The 21,502-nt window shown below is 46.5% G+C and overlaps 1 protein-coding gene across 1 annotated transcript; it reads left to right on the forward strand.

The window, feature by feature from the left end:
- The first annotated feature begins 595 nt into the window (after positions 1–595).
- tapt1a (transmembrane anterior posterior transformation 1a) lies at positions 596–21,009 on the forward strand. The gene is given in 16 exon segments (XM_084699070.1): positions 596–900; positions 2,561–2,691; positions 5,413–5,531; positions 6,578–6,610; positions 9,847–10,009; positions 10,622–10,757; positions 11,048–11,145; positions 11,285–11,354; positions 12,197–12,277; positions 12,701–12,810; positions 13,607–13,666; positions 13,843–13,911; positions 14,838–14,914; positions 16,337–16,427; positions 16,430–16,511; positions 18,835–21,009. Coding segments are annotated over 16 exon segments (1,842 nt in total). The 5' UTR covers positions 596–710; the 3' UTR covers positions 19,167–21,009.
- The last annotated feature ends 493 nt before the right edge of the window (positions 21,010–21,502 follow it).

Raw genomic sequence — 21,502 nt, forward strand, 5'->3', positions numbered from 1 at the left:
TTGTAAAGTAAAGTAATTTAAACACTGGAAGAATTTAGCCTGTAAATATAAATAATTAGCATTTTAGGGTCTGAAGGGCAGGGTCAGGATTGATGACTGGTTGTCTTTGATTTTTGGAACAACTTAAGTGTTGACACAACTTATGATATATCGTGGAGTATTTACTTTTAAGATGGTAATGTTTTAATGTTATTGTATTGTATTCAGGTTATGGTCTTATTATTGATTAGGCCCAGGCTATTATATTCAAGGTGAAATTAGATGGTGATCGTTAAGTGGGACTTTGTCGCCATCATGTGGATTTCAATTTACATTCCAGACAGATTCCAAATAAGACATCGTAGGCTACATACAAATAAAAAATATATTTTATCAAACTGTTCTGGCTTGTATTGTAGGTTAGGCCTATAAGTGGTTTGATTGTAACTAGTGAAGAAAACCTTTACCTTGCCGTTACAACATTTAGAAAGCATGTCCATGTGATTAGTTATGATATTAAACGTCTCCTGTCCGGGGATGCTAGCCAGTCTATTCTGTGGACCTGTATTGCTTTTCGTTTGAGCTACAGTAGGCTACAGTGTGTTTGTGATGCGAGGTAACTAGACTAATTGTTTACTTTTTGGCCCCCTGGGCGAGAATGTGATGACGTTGCTTTGGTCCACATCAACACAACGACGCTCATATCACTGCCACAGCAGGGCAAAGTGAAGATGGCGGACTCGTTGGGGACCGGGCTGTCAGATAAAAACGAATCCGAAATTAAGGCCAAGAAGAAGGAAAACCTGTTGTGGGATGATGCACGCAGGTCGGGTAAAATCGGTATTACTCCAGATCTGCCGGAAACGTTGGGGTTTTATGATATAAATGCTGTCAGGCGGGAACAACAACGCGATCTCTCAGGTACTGTAGGTTCTCTTGCTAGCTACATCAGCTATGTCAAACCTGTGTAGTTTACTAACGTCCCAGACCGCTTAATTGTTATCTATGGTACAATGAAAAATAAGACAATTGTCTTGAAATATGAACGTGCATGCGAGCAAGGTATGGGTCGAACAGAGACAGTAATTGTGTCTAAAACGTGCTAGTAGTAGTTCTCGTAATGTACTGTACAGCGCCTTGATCAATAGCTGTAGCTAATCACGTCTGGCGAGACTGACGGAGCTGTCAGCGTCTATCTTGGGACCTGTCTTTCAATACAAGCTGGCAAAACACCGTTTTATAGCTTTAATTTATACGTTATCCTGTCAACGTACACGGCTTATAAATGATGTCGGTTTATAGACTGAAAGATGTGTGCGTGTCCATTATTTAATTTGGCCATTTTGTGTGTGATTGAATGACAATTGTGCAGTGTATTGGGAAGTTGAAAGGGATATATATAGCTATAGCTCAGTTAGGCTAGCTAGCAAGCAACGCCAGTGTTCAATAGTTCTCGCAGTATTGGGTACAGCTATTTCGAAGAACGGGTTAATATTTCACTCAGCTACAGATAGCTGGCTTCCAATGTCATTATCACACTTACGAAGGATCGCTATTGATAGCTAGTTAGCTAACTTGTTGAGGGCCGGCTCAACGTTGTTGTTGGGCTTGTTTCGAGAGACGTGTATAACAAAGTTATTATAGCTAGTAGAGGCAAGCTAACGTTATCGCGCCAAAATGAAACACAAAAGTTGTAAAAAATCATTCCACATTACAGCATCTGTCAAAATAGACTTAATTATCTTTGGAGATGGCTATTGTGTTGTACATGTGATGCATGACATGTTTGACAATTTGTCACTGTATCAGGTCAATTGGAAAAGATAGAATGACAGTATGGGGTCACTTCGGGTAACGTCCTGAACCTGAGCGAACTTCATCTAGTTTAATAAAGGGGGCGCTTTTTCCCAACAGCAGAAAATATCTGTTGACGCCACATTGAGCAACAAAAGTGTAGATTTGTGTAATGCTGTATCATTTTAGTCCCATCTGTGGCTCGAGACACCACAGACTGTGGCTCGAGATACCACGGACTGTGGCTCGAGATACCACAGACTGTGGCTCGAGATACCGCAAAGACTGCGGCATGTGTGTTTTGGATTACCGCAAAGACTGCGGCTTGTATTTGTATTTATTTTTACTTTAATCACTTGTATTATTGTTTTTATTGATTTTATGGTAAGCACCTTGAAATGTGCTATATAAATAAAGTCTTATTATTATTATTATTATTTTAAAACAAATAATACTTTTGTGTTCATGTCATCATTTCAATAACCTGAATAGTGTAGTTTATAGACTGAAAATTGGTAGGCAATTTCTCACCAATGTTTTCAGTATATTTCTACTATAGTAGAAATATACTGAAACAGACAGTACTATAGTAGAAAAGTACTGTCTGAAAATAGGGGCATTACAGATTTCTCCACTATCTATACATACAACACCACAGTGTACAGTGGCAGTTCGTAGAAAAGCCTTCCACGGACAGCCATTGTTCCAGCCAGCCATGTGAGGTAGTGCGAGACAATAGGTGGGTGGTAACACAGCGTGAGTAACTGTTGTCATAATGTTATTCCAGATCCGTCGCTGGGGCGCTTCATGTGTGCGGAGCTCACGAGAGGCTACTTCCTGGAGCGTAACGAGGCAAAGTACACGGAGCGCAGAGAGCGCGTGTACACGTGTATGCGCATTCCCAAAGAGCTGGAAAAGGTACAGGACAGTGTGGTCCCTAAGGGGAACACCTGTGAACTCTCTCTCTCCCCTTCTCTCTCTCTATTTCCCACAAAGAGGGAGAGTTGTGACCCACACACATTCACACACACACACACACACACACACACACACTCACACACATGGAGAACACTAACAGCCACAGGCACCTATACCATGTACAAACACACACACACACACACACACAAAAATGCATCAGCTCACAAAGGTCAGTTCAGAACTGTTTGCTGATAATATTCTGATAATGTTTGTTCCAAACATAGCGTTGGTGTTTTTCTAGTGAAATGTGTTAATCATGTTTTGTCATGCTGACAGTTAGAGGACCAGATCTTTTAATTATAAATGAGAATGTATCAAGACTTTATATGGATTGAGGGCTGTTTTATGTTTTGTATGTTTTCAGTAAAGCCACTAAGGGGTGGTATTGAGGTATTATTTACTAAAGGGAGAAACGTTGGAATTTAGAAAGGAAAACAACAAGTGAATACTTTAAATTCCAATACTTAATTTATGTTCCTTCAAGCTGAAAAATTTGAAAGATTTAGGCCAAATTATAAAGTAAAATGCAATTATCTCAAGGGCTCAGAATGAAAGTTTAACTATGATTACCACAGTAAGTAGACCACACAATCCCAGTGTTTTACATCTTTGGATCCCATTCCCACCCTCAGAAATTCCAGAGGCAACTTCACAAATGTGAATCTACAGACTAACTCCAGCCCTTATTGGCTAGCCAGGGCATTCCAAACCCAGGGGACCAGGAAATGTGTGTTCAAACAGACAGCGTAATGACCAACAGCTTACAAAGCCCCACCGTCAGCCAATGAAACAGTATCTTTGTTACTCGCTCCCCCTCCCCCTCCCTCCGGAATCAGGAAGTGTTGTTACAACAGCAGCTGGTTTTTACTTAGGAGCTTGTGAGGTTAAGGCACGCTGGAACTGGGATATCTTTATGATCCCTCTCCTCATTGGAAAATGGCTGCACTGTTCCATTTCCTGTTTGAGAAGGTAACATGTATGTTTGGGTTTCGTAGTTTAGGAGTGATAATCAGCTCTTGACCTTGAAGTCGATTTTTAGTTTTGGAAGATTTTAGTATTTTTATGTAGGACTAACCTGCGAATTACGGATTATTATTTTTAAAATACCAATTACATGTCAGAGAGAAAATAATAAAATACTGGGAAGGCTTTTTTTCTTTAATATTCATCCTAAAGTTGTTGGGTTTTTCGTTGACTGTCGTCATTTGGTAAAAACCAGTGGTTCAAGTCTGGAGTGTGGTGTTGACAGAGCGATGGTAACACCCAGGATAGGAACACAAACACTACAACCAGAAGAGAAGATCAGGGGGCAACGATGATGTCACATTATTTTTATGTTTTGAAGCTACATTTAAAACTTGTCACACATCAATCTAAATGGCTTATAAGATGTTTGAATGCTGATTAATTGTTAATGGTCTAAAAAATGACAACCCCCTCCTTGTACGATTCTCAACTTACTGTACCCAACCCCCCTTCCATACACCCACACACACACTCCCCTCCCCACACACACACACACTCCCCTCACACACACACCCACACACACACACTCCCCTCCCCACACACACACACACTCCCCTCACACACACACACACTCCCCTCCTCTCACACACACACACCCACACAAACACACTCCCCTCCCCACACACACACACACACACTCCCCTCCTCTCACACACACACACTTTCCTCCTCTCACACACACACTCCCCTCCCCACACACACACACACTCCCCTCACACACACACCCACACACACACTCCCCTCCTCTCACACACACACACTCCCCTCCTCTCACACACACACTCCCCTCCCCACACACACACACACTCCCCTCACACACACACCCACACACACACACTCCCCTCCTCTCACACACACACTCCCCTCACACACACACCCACACACACACACTCCCCTCCTCTCACACACACCCTCCCCACACACACACACACTCCCCTCCCCACAAACACATACACTCCCCTCCCCACACACACATACACTCCCCTCCCCACACACACACACACACACACACACACTCCCCTCCTCTCACACACACACACCCACACACACACTCCCCTCTTCACACACACACACACTCCCCTCACACACACACACACTCCCCTCCTCTCACACACACACACCCACACACACACTCCCCTCTTCACACACACTCCCCTCCCCACACACACACACACACACACTCCCCTCCTCTCACACACACACACCCACACACACACTCCCCTCTTCACACACACACGCACTCCCCTCACACACACACACACTCCCCTCCTCTCACACACACACACCCACACACACACTCCCCTCCTCACACACACACACACTCCCCTCACACACACACACACTCCCCTCCTCTCACACACACACACCCACACACACACACACTCCCCTCCTCACACACACACACACTCCCCTCACACACACACACACTCCCCTCCTCTCACACACACACACCCACACACACACTCCCCTCTTCACACACACTCCCCTCCCCACACACACAGTCTCCCAGTGGAACCATGCATGCCTCTCATTGCGTGTCTCTCACCCGGGCCTCGTCAGCATGGTGTGTGCGTCATGTGACCCGCGTCATGTGACCCGCGTCATGTGACCCGTGGCGTTGTGTTTGTGTTGCAGCTCATGATCTTTGGCTTCTTCCTGTGTCTGGATGCTTTCCTGTACGTGTTCACCCTGCTGCCCCTCAGAGTCCTGCTGGCCCTGCTCAGAGTCCTCACCCTGCCCTGCTGCAACCTCCGGTGAGAACACACTCACTCTCTCACACACACACTCACTCTCTCACACACACACTCACTCTCTCACACACACACACTCACTCTCTCACACACACACTCACTCTCTCTCTCTCACACACACTCACTCTCTCACACACACACTCACTCTCTCACACACACACTCACTCTCTCTCTCTCACACACACACTCACTCTCTCACACACACACTCACTCTCTCACACACACACTCACTCTCTCACACACACACACTTACTCTCTCACACACACACTCACTCTCTCACACACACACTCACTCTCTCACACACACACTCACTCTCTCACACACACACTCACTCTCTCACACACACACTCACTCTCTCACACACACACACACTCTCTCACACACACACACTTACTCTCTCTCTCACACACACACACACACACACTCACTTACTCTCTCACACACACACACTCACTTACTTACTCTCTCTCTCGCTCACACAAACACACCCATGATGATGATAACTATGATGATGAATGTGGAGTGTATCCATGGTAATTCGACTGGATACAGCCGTAGCAGAGGGTTTCCATGACACCCATGAATCAGAAGCTAACCTACCTCGCACTCTTAGATTCCTGATGTACAATACTGCTCACTGTAAAAGCAGGAAGTGGACTCTCATTGGCAGCCAGTACGACATGCTAGTATGTAAATATACAGTAGAGTCCTACAGAGTTCATCATGTTAGTGGAGCAAAGATCACCCTGTAGTAAGCACGAAACGGCAGCTTCAGCCACGACAAGCTGCTGCCAGCCAATGAGAACTGTTGTTCTTCTTCTACTCTTCTTCTTTATTGGATATCGCCAAGACCACAGTAAAGCATGACCTGTTTTTGACTACAACAATCAGACAATGTGATGTTCTGTATGAAAAAAACCCCAACCTAAGTGTCGTGCCACACACAACGGTACGACGACAACACAACATTAGGTAGAGCAGGCCTCCAGTCTGTCCCACAGCAGACCCAGGACTCTCCCTGTGTTGTGTGGCTCTTCCCTCCATGCAGAGTTCATGTCTGCCCGTACTGCAGAAGAAGCAGGTACGTTCCCCTGAACGCCTCCAGCTTCGTCCTGATTGGACGCCTCACCCCATCCACCATCGTGTCTGTTACTGTTCAGCTGAGTGTTGTGTTCGTGCTCCACGCCAAAGCCATGATCCATCCACAAGGATTCCCTAAAAGGCCCCCCTCCAAACTCATAGCTAAGGGTCAGCAAACAGGCTAATTAATTACAATGTATTCATTTCCAATAGTAATAATTTGTTCTTTTATCAGACGCTTTTATCCAAAGTGATGTACTGGGGGAGGGGATTTGAACCTGCCATCTTTTGATCTATAGTCAAATGCTCTAACCACCGAGCTATGCGTATCAGCCGTTCAAAATTAAAAGGGATTATCAACAAGCTACGCTTCACTCTGAGACATAGCGAATGGCCATCTTATAGGTGGCTTATTCACAGATATGATGAGATTAGGAGGGACTGCTCTGGTAATGTTGATTATCAGTTATCACTCCTGTATAAATGTCAGTGGTCACACCTTTTGGGTGCAATATCATGTCAGAGAGTGAGAGAAAAAAAATAAAGATAGGTGGAGTGGTAACCGGTTGAAGAATCTCTTCCGGCTTCGTCAAAGTGCTGAGCTAGCTAGCTGGCTGCAGCATGTTGATTGGCTGTCCTCAGAAGACCGCAGCGACAGATGGTTGTGTTGTCAGTGCTTCCAGTTATGCGTTCAATCACCATTACAGAACACGAGAAACAGGAAGTAGATGGTTATGCTTGGAGAACTTCTCCATGAAAGTGTTTAATGGAGAAGCTCATATTGACTCATGCTGAACATCATGCTGAACCATACTATTTAGATTCAGAGATAAGACAAAGTACAAATACTTTGTTAGTGTACTTAAAATAAACGTTTTGAAAAAAACAAATTCTAAACTTTTTTGGGGGAAAGGTTTCTAAATATTTTTGGGTTTCAAAACGTTTTGAAAAAATCCTCCATTCACTGAATACAAAAAAAGGTTGAAAGATTGAGAGAGAAAAATGAAAAGTACTTTGGAGGCTGTTCCTCCCCCAGAACCTCCTGGCCTCTATTGGAGGCTGTTGGTCCCCCAGCACAGGGCTGGTGTGACTGGAGCCTTACTGGCCTCTATTAGAGGCTGTTGGTCCCCCAGCACAGGGCTGGTGTGACTGGAGCCTTACTGGCCTCTATTAGAGGCTGTTGGTCCCCCAGCACAGGGCTGGTGTGACTGGAGCCTTACTGGCCTCTATTAGAGGCTGTTGGTCCCCCAGCACAGGGCTGGTGTGACTGGAGCCTTACTGGCCTCTGCTGCTGGTGCTGCTTGGCCTTCATGCTCGTCAGCAGGGCGCTGAAGCATCACTGACTGACCTTTACAGAGACAGACTTCCCTCGAGCCCCCCTCCAAACACTCCACACACACACATCTGTCTCACAAACACACACACACACACACAAACACACACACTCTCTGTCACTTTCTTTGTCTCCCCATTTCCTCTCTCCTTCTCTTCTCTCTTCAGTCACTCTCTTACTCTCTCCTCCACTCCTCTCTCTGTCTCCTCCCTCCCTCTCTTGCCCTCTCCTACTCTTCTCTCATCAGTCACTCTCCTACTCTCTCTTCTACACTCTCTCTCTTTCTCTTGGATGTTTCCTGCTAACCTGCTGTCGCTGTATCTCCTCCAGCAGGTCTCGTGAGCCGTTCTGTGTGTGTCTCTCTCTCTCCCTCTCTCTCTCTCTCTCTCTCTCTCTCTCTCTCTCTCTCTCTCTCTCTCTCTCTCTCTCTCTCTCTCTCTGTCTCTCTCTTTCTCTCTCTCTCTCTCTCTCTCTCTCTCTCTCTCTCTCTCTCTCCCTCTCTCTCTGTTTCTCACACACACACACACACACTCACACAGGATGTGCTGTTGGTCGGTTCAAGCGTTTGTCAGCTGTGGTGAGCTTTCAGATGCAGCGTCCTTGCTGGTGCAGGTACCAGGGGAGAGGCTGGCACAAGCCTGGCTCACAGACAGACCACAGGGTTGTGCCTGCTCCGGACTCCCACAGCGACATCAGGGTCGTGTTAGGGGTCGGCCACTTCCTGTCTCAGTAGGTGGTGGTGTGCCACTCTTCACCACTAGAGGGGGCTAGCATTCAAGGAAGATTTTTTTCATTGTTTACTTCTTGATGGTGGATTTAACGTGACACGTTGTCTCAGTCACTCCACATGGCCCACTGCAACACAAAGAGAGCTGCTTCATACCCAGATGACTGTCACATCATCTCCAATCTGTGTGTGGTTCAAGGCTCAGGCGATGCCTGTGTCTTCACACACATTAATGCTCGCACGCGCAAACACACACACACACAGCAATTCGGAAATCAACCAGGCACTTAAGGAGTTTTGCACTTGCTGAAATCAAGCATCTCATTCAACAGCTAGCTGACTCCATATTCCCTCCAGCTGATGCATGGGCATGGACTGTGCTAACCGAATGCTACTGTAGTGTACCACCATAGTGTACTAGTTTAGTGTATTAGCTTAGTGTACTAGTATAGTGTACTAGTTTAGTGTATTAGCTTAGTGTACTAGTATAGTACATTAGCTTAGTGTACTTGTATGTGTTAGGGAAGTGGATAGGTGTGAAATCAAATCACATTGCTGTCTATAGTCCAATATCATACAGTAGAAATGTAACCGTAATAAATGTAACACTGTAAACAGTCCCTATTGTAATACCTTATACCTTAATGTTTACCCTTATATTTAGTCCTTAAAGTCACAAAGTAGTTGCCTGTAAATATGGTTAAACGTTTTTTCATACAATTTACTGCTAGCTGCAAATAATAATAATAAATGAACAGATACACCTGTAATGAGGTTGTTAATCTCACCCTAACATGCCCTTTCAGCCACTCAGCATCCTCCTTGTCTCTGCTGCAAACTTCTGATTGGCTCAAGTTGCCGTCTGTCATCTGCATGTTTTAATGTGACCGTCCTCTTGCACGTTCCATATCCACTGATGCTGATCACAGCTGCTCTGATGTGCTGCCACATTTCCTGTAGTTCACTCTGTGTTCAGCTAACCCAGATCACTGACTTCCGATGCCATTAAGCTGCTAATGTCCCTCCTGGTATTGGCCTTTTATAGTGCATGAAGCTCTCAGTCAACCATATTCATTACAACAGTAGTCAGACAGGTAATAAAAATGGTGTTTAAGATCCTACTGCAGTATTGTAACGTTGTGTGTGTGCGTGCGTGTGTGCGTGCGTGTGCGCCCAGCGGCTCGCGGCTGCTGCAGCCGGCCCAGGTGTGTGACGTCCTGAAGGGTCTGATCCTGCTGCTGTGTTACTCCATGATGCACTACGTGGACTACTCCATGATGTACCACCTGATCAGGGGACAGTCTGTCATCAAGCTCTACATCATCTACAACATGCTAGAGGTACGGGGACTACACTACCCATGATGCACTAGTCACTGCACCCATGATGTACCACCTGATCAGGGGACAGTCTGTCATCAAGCTCTACATCATCTACAACATGCTAGAGGTACGGGGACTACACTACCCAAGATGCACTAGTCACTGCACCCATGATGTACCACCTGATCAGGGGACAGTCTGTCATCAAGCTCTACATCATCTACAACATGCTAGAGGTATGGGGACTACACTACCCATGATGCACTAGTCACTGCCTTCAATTCCCTACAAACTACTCATGATCCTCTGTACGCCTGGTTCCCGCTGTTGTGTATTTTGATGGCCCAGTCCGCAGAGGGTGGTACCTATATATACGACATGCTCGTGTATATAAGGTACCAAAGTTATTGAGTTAACCATAATTCTACTTTCCCTCTTCAAGAAGCCTCCTCATTGGATCAGGCTTGACTGACAGTGTCACGTTCAAACCCCGCGTAACCGTGTGTCTGTGTAACTGTGTCTGTGCCGTCTGTGTAACTGTGTCTGTGCCGTCTGTGTAACTGTGGCTGTGCCGTCTGTGTAACTGTGTCTGTGCCGTCTGTGTAACTGTGTCTGTGCCGTCCCTGCCAGGTGGCTGACCGTCTCTTCTCCTCCTTCGGCCAAGACATCCTGGACGCGCTGTACTGGACGGCCACAGAGCCCAAGGAGAGGAAGAGAGACAGCCTGGGGGTCATTCCTCACTTCCTCATGGCTGTGTTCTACGTCTGTATCCTTCCAGGGGTGAAAGGTCGTCCGCTCGCTCTCTCTTCCCTGTTTAATGTTTTTTATTTTATATATTTAGCAACTTTTATTGTTGATAGGACAGTAGGAGATAAGACATGAAAGCAAAAAGAGAGAGAGGTGGGGGTGGGGGAGACTGGCTGGAAATAGTCGGACTTAGTCGGAATATAACCCTTAATGCTATGTTCTTATCGGGTGAGAGACTTGGAAACACCCCCTGTTTAGTGGGTTTCTGTCGGTGAAGTTATCTTCCTTCAGCCTCTCTCTTCCCTTCAGTCCTGCATTCCATCCTCATCATGGTCCAAGCCTCCACACTCAACGTTGCCTTCAACTCCCACAACAAGTCTCTGCTCACCATCATGATGTCTAACAACGTGAGTACTCGCACGCACACACTCGCACACACACACCGTAGCGGAGGGCTGTCTTCCTGTATCGCTTTCCTCATTATTATGGGATGTAAACGTGTCGCCATTTATGACGTCCTGCTCTACTCTATCCGTCCGTGTGCAGTTTGTTGAGATCAAAGGAAGTGTGTTCAAGAAGTTTGAGAAGAACAACCTGTTTCAGATGTCTAATAGTGGTAAGTTGACAACATTATAAACACAACTCATCTTGTGTCAGTGATGAGTACGTTATCTAAACCCTGGTAGGTTCTGGCATGCAAAGACATATACTGTTGCTAAGTGTTCGACTCAGAGCAGCCTTAAGGTGAAAATACTAACAGTAGGATGTCAGGAATTGATTTGATGTCTCCTTGATGTCGTTTTACGGATCACTGATGCCTTTTGAAGCGGTAATCAGCGCTGTTTATTCAGCTTTGATAAGAGAGGAGAGATACTGTGTGGTTTTGATGCATTCAGAAGGAGGGTGTTTCTGCCTGAGGCAATGTGTTTCTTCTCAGTGTGTTTTCCTCTCTGCTGCTCTCCTTCTGCTGGAATGAAAAGACCCAAAATAAGACAAATCATTTCCTGTTTCGCCCGCGCAATTTGCTCGCGTCTTTTAAGATCGCCCATTCGTAGAGTTGCTTTCCGCAGGCTGCATCACACTTTTGAGAACCCAAGACTGTTTACTGTCCAAAGGCTTTTCACAAGGCCAGTGTTTCAGATTTCTACAGAGACGTTTAGGTTATAAACCGACTATTAAAATAATAAGAATAAAATAAATGAATAAATCACCATGTCTTAATTATCTAGCTGCTGTCATTGAGCTGTTGCCTTGTACTGTATCATATTTTTTTGTTCATCAACGTTCCTGAAAGGAAAACTGTTTATCATAGTCTATTGATATAAAAACAAAAAAATAATCACAACACAGAAACAATTGCAAGGAATGTGAGAATTGCAATATTTATTGTATCGGCACCCAAGTATCGCTAAGCGAATAAAATGTAAATTAATATAAAATCATCAACTTTCTCCTCAGACATCAAGGAGCGCTTCACTCACTACGTTCTCCTGCTCATCGTGTGCCTCAGAAACATGGAACAGTTCGCCTGGAACCAAGGTAACTGAAACTTTTGCCTGGTTCTGTATCACCTTGGGAAAGGTCTTTCACACACTAGTGGAGGGGATGGTGAGGGGCGCAGGGCCACAGTGGAGAGGATGGTGAGGGGCGCAGGGCCACAGTGGAGAGGATGGTGAGGGGCGCAGGGCCACAGTGGAGAGGATGGTGAGGGGCGCAGGGCCACAGTGGAGAGCTAGCTACTGGCAGTAAAGAGATATTAGCTACGGTCATGATGCTAACATGCTGACTACTGACACGTCTGGTGCTACTGATTAGCGATGTTATGATGCTAACCTGCTAGCTAGTATTAAGGAATGTTGTGTACGTCGCTTTGTATAACAGCGTTTGTTAAATGAGTCATTTTTGTATTGTAAATGTACGCGTTAAGTGCAGCGTATGTAACCTGTGTGTGTGCGTCTCCAGATCACTTGTGGGTGTTGTTCCCCGACGTCTTCATGGTGATTAGCTCAGAAGTTGCGGTCGACATCGTGAAACACGCCTTCATCACCAAGTTCAACGAGATCACCGCAGACGTAAGCTCACTCCCCCTCCCCTATCTAATCAGAAGGCAGATAAGAACAGCACAAGACGTGGACCATTCTCACCACTTGAGGATTAGGATTTCTATCATATTTTTTCAATTACAGTTCATTCTATTCACACTTTCCCGTCGAAAGACGAGACCCTTTTATGAATCTCGTGTAGAAACTTTTAGTTCATCAGAGTTAATTGAATATCATTCTAATTGGCCTGTGGTGAGGAGGAGACTGTCTCCTATGTGTTTGGAGACAGTTGGAGGAGAATCGAGGCTGTTCGTCTGGGAGGGTCTGCTCTCATCGGAGGGATTATTCAGTGTTTGGGCCTGGCTGGATTTCACGGTGGCTTAGTCTGTCGGAGCAGTGTTCAGTGTGAAGCCAGCCGTCATCCCTCTGTGCTGGGAGCCTTTTGTAGCCTGCGAGGGTTCCTCTCTTCTCACAGCTCCCCTTCCCAGCTCTGCTCCAGAACAATAACACCGCAGATTACATCCTGTGCCTCCGGGACTATGTGTGTGTGTGTGTGTCTGTGCGTACATGTGTGTGTCCGTGTGTGTGTGTGTGTGTGTGTGTGCATCCGTGTGTGCGTATGGAGGCTGGAGGAGAGGCAGCCCCTTGTAAAGGACAGCCTTGCCCACAGCCCACCACATTTCTACACAGATGACCTCTTCCCTCAAGACTCTGCTCGGCAGTGACTACCTGCACTTGTCTGCCAGGCAATCTTCTCTAAGAAACTACAGTATTGTGTGTGTGTGTGTGTCAAAGACAGTAAAGTCAGTTGTTTGCTTACCTCCAGGTGTACAGTGAATACAGAGCCAGTCTGGCCTTCGATCTCGTAAGCAGTCGACAGAAAAACGTACGTTCCCACACCCCCACCCACCCCACCCCCCGCCCCCCCGCCACCCCCACTCACCTTCATAAATAAACCGCCGCCGCCACTATTCACACACCAGCCTGGGACGCTCCGCCCACAGCGTTAATCACTGTGTTTTGTTCTGTGGGTTTAATGAATATGAGTGTGTTGAATCGCAGGCTTGTACCGACTACAGCGACTCTGTGGCCAGGAGAATGGGCTTCATCCCACTGCCTTTAGCAGTTCTGGTGAGAAACACGACGTCATCAACATTCACGTCTGCTCTGTTTGCTGTTGGGTGCCGTCAGGTTATGTCATGTTGAATCCTAATTTAAGATCCGCTTTCTATTATACATTTGTAAAAAAAAAAACTAGAATCCATAGGATTTACGTCTTGCTGTTGATAACGTAACGGCCCAAGCTTTTAAACCTTTTAAACTTGTTGTCTGCTACCCTATTTAGGTTATTGATACACAGCACACTTAGCTATAATCGCAGAGCGCGTTGTTGTGTCTGCATCCTGTTGTGGTGTCTGCATCCTGATGTTGTGTCTGCATCCTGTTGTTGTGTCTGCATCCTGATGTTGTGTCTGCATCCTGTTGTTGTGTCTGCATCCTGATGTTGTGTCTGCATCCTGTTGTTGTGTCTGCATCCTGATGTTGTGTCTGCGTCCTGATGTTGTGTCTGCATCCTGTTGTTGTGTCTGCATCCTGTTGTTGTGTCTGCATCCTGTTGTTGTGTCTGCATCCTGTTGTTGTGTCTGCATCCTGTTGTTGTGTCTGCATCCTGATGTTGTGTTTGCATCCTGTTGTTGTGTCTGCATCCTGATGTTGTGTCTGCATCCTGATGTTGTGTTTGCATCCTGTTGTTGTGTCTGCATCCTGATGTTGTGTCTGCATCCTGTTGTTGTGTCTGCATCCTGATGTTGTGTCTGCATCCTGTTGTTGTGTCTGCATCCTGATGTTGTGTGTGCATCCTGATGTTGTGTCTGCATCCTGATGTTGTGTCTGCATCCTGTTGTTGTGTCTGCATCCTGTTGTTGTGTCTGCATCCTGATGTTGTGTCTGCATCCTGTTGTTGTGTCTGCATCCTGTTGTTGTGTCTGCATCCCGATGTTGTGTCTGCATCCTGTTGTTGTGTCTGCATCCTGATGTTGTTTTGGATGTTTCCCCAGCTCATCCGAGTGGTCATGACGTCCGTGAAGGTGCAGGGAGCGCTGTCCTACGTCTGTGTGTTCCTCTTCTACCTGGGGTGAGATTTAAACTAAGACATCCGTCATCTGCACTAAAAGATGTTAGTCCTTTAGCCAGCTCCTCTCTCCCCCCACATATGGCCCCCTTCTGTCCCTTCTCTCTCCCCCACGTGGCCGTCATGTTCCCCGCCACCACCCCTCACCCTCAGCAGGAGCTAACAATAGCTGTGCCCCGACCAGCTCCCCGCGTCTGGGGAGAGACTGCTCTCGTGAGCCCAGGCCCCCGGGGCCTGGTGGTCCACATACCCACATCAGCATGTCTCTTCGCATCGGATGTCAAACCCTTCTCACCCACCCAGAGACCCAGTGGCCGGTCTCAGAATCGGACAGATTCAGAAGGGGTTTGTGTTAATCCGTTGTGCGATGAGACCGGGGATTTGACCCCGTTTTGGGAGCTGTGACCTCTGGCCCTGTTTCTGGTCTTGACTCTGTCCCTGACTCTGGTCTTGATTCTGGTCTTGATTCTGGCCCTGACTCTGGCCCTGACTCTGGCCCTGACTCTGGCCCTGACTCTGACCCTGACTCTGTCCCTGACTCTGACCCTGACTCTGACCCTGATTCTGGCCCTGGTTCTATCCCTGACTCTGTCCCTGACTCTGTCCCTGACTGGCCCTGACTCTGGCCCTGACTCTATCCCTGACTCTGGCCCTGGTTCTATCCCTGACTCTGTCCCTGACTCTGACCCTGACTCGAGCCCTGACTCTATCCCTGACTCTAGCCCTGACTCTGTCCCTGACTCTATCCCTGACTCTAGCCCTGACTCTGTCCCTGACTCTATCCCTGACTCTAGCCCTGACTCTGTCCCTGACTCTATCCCTGACTCTGTCCCTGACTCTGTCCCTGACTCTGTCCCTGACTCTATCCCTGACTCTATCCCTGACTCTGGCCCTGACTCTGGCCCTGACTCTGTCCCTGACTCTATCCCTGACTCTAGCCCTGACTCTGTCCCTGACTCTATCCCTGACTCTATCCCTGACTCTGGCCCTGACTCTGTCCCTGCTGTGTTGGACTGGGAAGGACAGCTCAGTCTGCTGCCAGACTGTTCAGCCCGTGTAAAGAAGCACCAGTTGTCTCATGTATACATTTATTTATATCTCTACGTCTGGATTGTCGAGGAAGCTTAAAAATCTATAATTTCCCTGTCAGTGACAGTCCATATGACGACACCCTTGAAAGTACTTGATGTTTACACTGCATTTGTTGTTGTTGTTACATTTAGTCATTTAGCAGACGCTCTTATCCAGAGCAACTTATATAAGTACAAGGACATTCCCCCCGAGGCAAGTAGGGTGAAGTGCCTTGCCCAAGGACACATCATTTTGCGTGACCGGGAATCAAACCTCCAACCTTTGGATTACTAGCCTGATTCCCTAACTGCTCAGCCACCTTGTTGATACTACTTCCGGCTACTTCCTGTTCAGGATGGTGACTCTGAAGGTGCTGAACAGCATCGTGCTGCTGGGGAAGTCCTGTTTGTACGTGAAGAGAGCCAGCATGGAGGACAAGCTGTTTGGCCCCCCCACGCCCCCCCCTCCTCCTCCTCCTCCTCAGGGAAGACCCCCAGCAGGACCAAGACCAAGTGCCCCGCCCCCCCAGGTAGAGAGGAGAGGGGCTCTGTGGTGTTGAATGACTTGTGTGTTTCCAACTTGAGGAAGCCCCTGGGGCTTGACACATACTTACTGTACACACACACACACACACACACACATGCACACACACACACTCGCGCACGCGCACACGCACGCACGCACACTCGCGCACGCACACACACACACACACACATACACACAGCAGGTGTCAGTTCGGGAGTAGGAGAGGGTTTTCATAGTGTTTTGTCTGCATCCTACTTTACTCCTGGTTAACCCCATTCACATGATGATTTCCTCTTAGCGTCCCAGCCTGCCCATTTTAGCGTCAAGAGAGGAGAGATGTGTTGTCAACAAAAGTAATTGACCCCTGGGGCTTTGTTGAGTGTGTACGCGCACACTCAACCAACACACACAGACACACACACAGACACACACACACACACACACACAGACACACACACAGTGCTGTAGTTGAATGAGAAATTATGTCACTTTTAAGTACACTCACACACAAACACACATGAAGCACCGAAGTCGACACGCACACACACACACACAGATGCATGAAGAAAAGTTGACTGAAAAATTGTGTCACTTCTTAAGTTGAGTGTGTTTGTCTCTGTGTCTGTCGCTGTCTCGGCCGAGGTGTCTGCTGTGCCAAGCTAAGAGCTTCAGTGCTGTGAGGCCTTCACAGTGTCATGTCCCATCAAAGCTCACCCTCTGGAGGATTCCTGCACAAGCCGTTTTGCACAGCCCTGCGTTACTATGTTTAGCATCTCCATGCACTACACGACTATTGAAACATCAATCTGTGTTATGCGAGTCAGGAATGACTGAAGCCTGCATGGACAGTCTCTTTCTACAGGGCCTGGTCTCAGCATCGTCTGGAACTGGATAGATGACTGAGTTTGACATGTTTTTCTGTTTTTTGCCTTAACCAGCTTCATCTTTACTTCTGTGTATGTGGGTCATATATAGTCAGATGCCAGTCGTAAATTATAATGAAATATTTAATGAGTTTCAGATGTCTATATAGTTGACAGTACATTTAATTGATTTGATCGTAGGTCTATCTGTCGTTCATGCTACGTTTCTAATGATGTGGATCCCAGCAGACAGGATGTGTGTATGCAGGGTTACATAGGTCAGGTGTTTGTCCTGTGGGCGGAGAGACAACCTTCTGAAGGGTTAGACTAGTCGTGACCTCGAGCTGAGGCTGTGTGGAAGCTACAGAGATCTTACATTACATTTAGTCATTTAGCAGACGCTCTTATCCAGAGCGACTTACAGTAAGCACAGGGACATCCCCCCCCCCCCCCCCCCCCGTGGAAAGTCAGGTGAAGTGCCTTGCCCAAGCGCACAACGTCCTTGCACAGCCAGGAATCAAACCGGCAACCTTCTGATTGATAGCCCAATTCCCTAACCACTCAGCCATCTGACTCTTGACGTCCAATGTGTCTTCCTTACGTCTCACTGGGAAAGCTGCTGTAGAAGTTGTTGTTATAATATTCTCTGTTCAAGACGACAAACCCTGGGGTTCAATTTCATGGACGGGTGAATTAAGAGTCAATTTAGTGTCTTCCTGAAGCCCTTTACAGAGTAAGGACCCACCGGTGTTACTTCCCATGGTCTGACACTGTGTAACAGGATTTGATTCAATGAATCACGTTGATTCATTATCACTTCCTGCTGCTGCAGATCGTGGTTTATGTTTCATTCTGCTTTTCTGTGTGAAGCCTTGATTCGTTTTCCAGAAAGCCTGCGTGCCTGAATCTAGGGCGGATATCTTCAACCTCATTTGCAGGAACAGAAATGTATTTGGTTAAATGTGTACACACACACACACACACACAGTAGACGGCTGCCCTCTTGGTACTATAAACTGTATTTCAGGATGCGTGTGAATTATGATGGGCCCCCGGGCAGAGTGGCTGTTTCTGTAGAGGAGCTCAAGCAGACATGATCCTGCTTCCCTCAACTCCTCTGAATGTGGAACATCATGATTTCCCCCTTTTTTTTCTGTCGCTTGGTCAGCTTCATGTGGCTACTCTGTTCTGTGACACTCTTGCTATGAACCCATATTTGAAAGCACCAATCCTGCCATCAATGTTGGCCAAGGGTATCTTTTACTAAACTGTCCCTTTTTGTATTTCTATTTTAAGGCAAGACCAACAGTACAAATATTTGTGGTTGAACTGTTTCATAAATATGCTACAATCTGTTCTACATTCACTTTGATTGTTCTGAAACGTCAGTTAGGGATGCTGTTTGTGGACGTTGTCTGTTGTGCTAAAACTCTGGTGACGGTTTTTATTCTTCGTGCTTTTCAGGTCAAGCCTGGGTAGAAAAGGCCCCCCCCACCCCTGGCACCAACACCACCACCTCCTCCACCTCCTCCTCCATCACCAGCCAACCCACAGCCAGGGTAGAAACATTACCCAGTCCTTCCCAGACAGCCCCCCTGGGGAGTAAGGACCCTGGCCCCAACCTGGAGCCCCCCGTCGCCACTCCGTCCCCCTCCACCAGCGAGGAGAAAGAGGAGAAGGAGGAGGAGGAGAAGGAGGAGGAGGAGGAGACGCAGGAAGCCCCTGAACAGCAGACCCCCAAGAAGGACCTGCTGGAGATCGACCGCTTCACGATATGTGGGAACCGCATTGACTGAGGTCGACGGGGACTGACTGAGCCGTCTCCCTGACGACTCCTGACCCCAGGGACAACCACTCAGGAGAGGCGATGGTCCCAAGCCTCCCCAGCCTGGCTTTCACGGCCACAGTCAGTGTAGCGAAGAGTATTTATTTGACATGTAAACAGTCTGGTAAGTTATTGGGGGCTGGGGAAGGTGTGGAAGCCTCGCCTGCTGGAGGGTTGGAGGCGTGGGAGGAGGGCAAGTTCAGGGACTCCAGCCAGACTCTCCAGGTGGCAGGTGAAGATGATGTCTTGGCCTGTCAGAGGAAGCAAGGACCTGAGATCCACGTTTTCCCCGTAGCTACGCGCCACGGAGAACAAAACTCCCGGAAGAAAATACAGAAGACTTCACCTCAGAAGTACAATCTGGAGCCTTTTTATTGTTTACACAAACATATTCTTTTGAAAACCACAGTCGTTTGCCAACGGTACCATTTTAGAACAGTCAGTTCGAAGGTGGAGAAAGAGAAGATGACAAGATGCTTTTAACTCTCCTTCAATGACATGAAGGACACCTTTCCAGAATATGGATTTTCTTTGCACAAGGTTTTAATCCAACTAAGTTTCGATGAGTACAACAACAAAAAAAGAGCCTAATATAGAGGCTACATTTACAAGGTGATTAAGAGTTGTTTATCCTGAGGACCCTTGTTAGAAGGCCTCTAGGGGTGGTGTTCATCCCATCGACCATCTTCTGGTTTGTCGAGACAATTTGCACTGATATACCCTGTTGTCTTAAACACGCTCATAACAGTGAGTTGTTTGGATATTTCCTTTGACATTTTTCGACACTTTTGATGTTTACATACTTTGGCTTTCGGAAGCAATACCGCCAAAACATGGCGTCATTTCTGACCATGCGTTTTCGGACCATTTCAGTTGCCATTTTCTGAGTGAAAGGTCTTGCTAATATCTGGCCTAGCTTTAAATTGGTAAAGTTATCAAATATTATAAGCTTACGTTTGAAGGCTTATGTTTGCCAACCTATAACAGTGACCAAAAAATTGATCATACTGCAACCCTTTGATTTAAAAACTTATGTCAGAATGTAATATTAAATACATTGTTGTACTGACTATACTGTAGGATTTTATATTCAAATACTGAACCATACCTTCATTACTGCAATGCTGATATCTCTTGATTCAAGAGGAATCAAAGCCACTGCTTGAAACCAGCTAACAGACTAAGCAGAAATGAAGAATTGATGCCAGCATGAAAAAGCACTTTGTGTTTCCTGCTATTTTTAAGCCACACTTTGCATTATATGTGGGACTAGTCTCCGTGGTAACTTCATGAGTGTCGCAAGGAGACTAGTCCCCTCGGTAACGTCATGAGAGTAGCTATGAGACTGTGTTAAATAATAAGAGACTATTGTATCTGTTTTATTGTAAATAAAGGTTGTTGCATAATCATTTGGGTGTCACAGGGTAATGAAAGGGTTTTTTACACTGGAATTGAAGATGCTTGTCTTGTAAAGTGTGGCTATTCTCAGAAATATGAGGAAGGCTGACGACGGCTTGTTAATGCATATCAGATTTAGTTTGGAGAATAACTGTTTTATTCTTTGCCATTGTAATAATACAGACAGATTGTTATATTTTTTTTGAGCTGCAAATTGTAATATTTGAAAGTATTTTTGTGCATGGAAATTGTCACCACTGAACTTCCTTCTGGTACATTTTCCAGTGTTCTTATGCAAGCAATGATGGAACAGTTCACTTAATTTTCTGTTTGGTTCACAAAGCAACGTTTATATAAAACTGCCCTACTTTGTGGTATGGACAAAAAAAATCCAATAAAAGTTATTTTATAAGTTCGACCTTTAAGTTAGTCAAATGTGTGCATCTCAGGGAGGCAGGGGCACCGCCAGGAATTTTTGACCCCATGAGAAAGAAAAAAAAAAGTGATCATTTCTTTTAGGTTTTCTATTTTTTGGGGCCCCTGTCAGTCAGGGCTCCTTGATATTGCCATAACTCCCCCCACCCCCACCCCCCTTATACAGCGCCCCTGAAAGGAGGGATGTCAGGCCATAGTCTCCTCGTCCTACACATACACACAGTTGGTCAACTGTATTTGTTTGACTGAATCCAGGAGGGGGGGTGGTGTGGGGGTGATTAAATAGTGTTTACTTTGCAAATAAGCTGTTACTCGCACAACGATGACCTCCCCTCCCACGAAGAGGGCAGTGATTCAGACGGTGTAAATCCACCTCCAGCCTAGCCTGGCTTTGAGGCCTAATCTTCTTACCTCAGGAAAGTCCCCTGCTCTCCTCTCAGTTTCAGCTTCCAGGAACTGCTCAGGTAGTACTCT

The sequence above is a fragment of the Hypomesus nipponensis genome, chromosome 1, assembly GCF_054491055.1.
Source record: "Hypomesus nipponensis isolate SF chromosome 1, ASM5449105v1, whole genome shotgun sequence".
In the NCBI taxonomy this organism is placed as follows: domain Eukaryota; kingdom Metazoa; phylum Chordata; class Actinopteri; order Osmeriformes; family Osmeridae; genus Hypomesus; species Hypomesus nipponensis.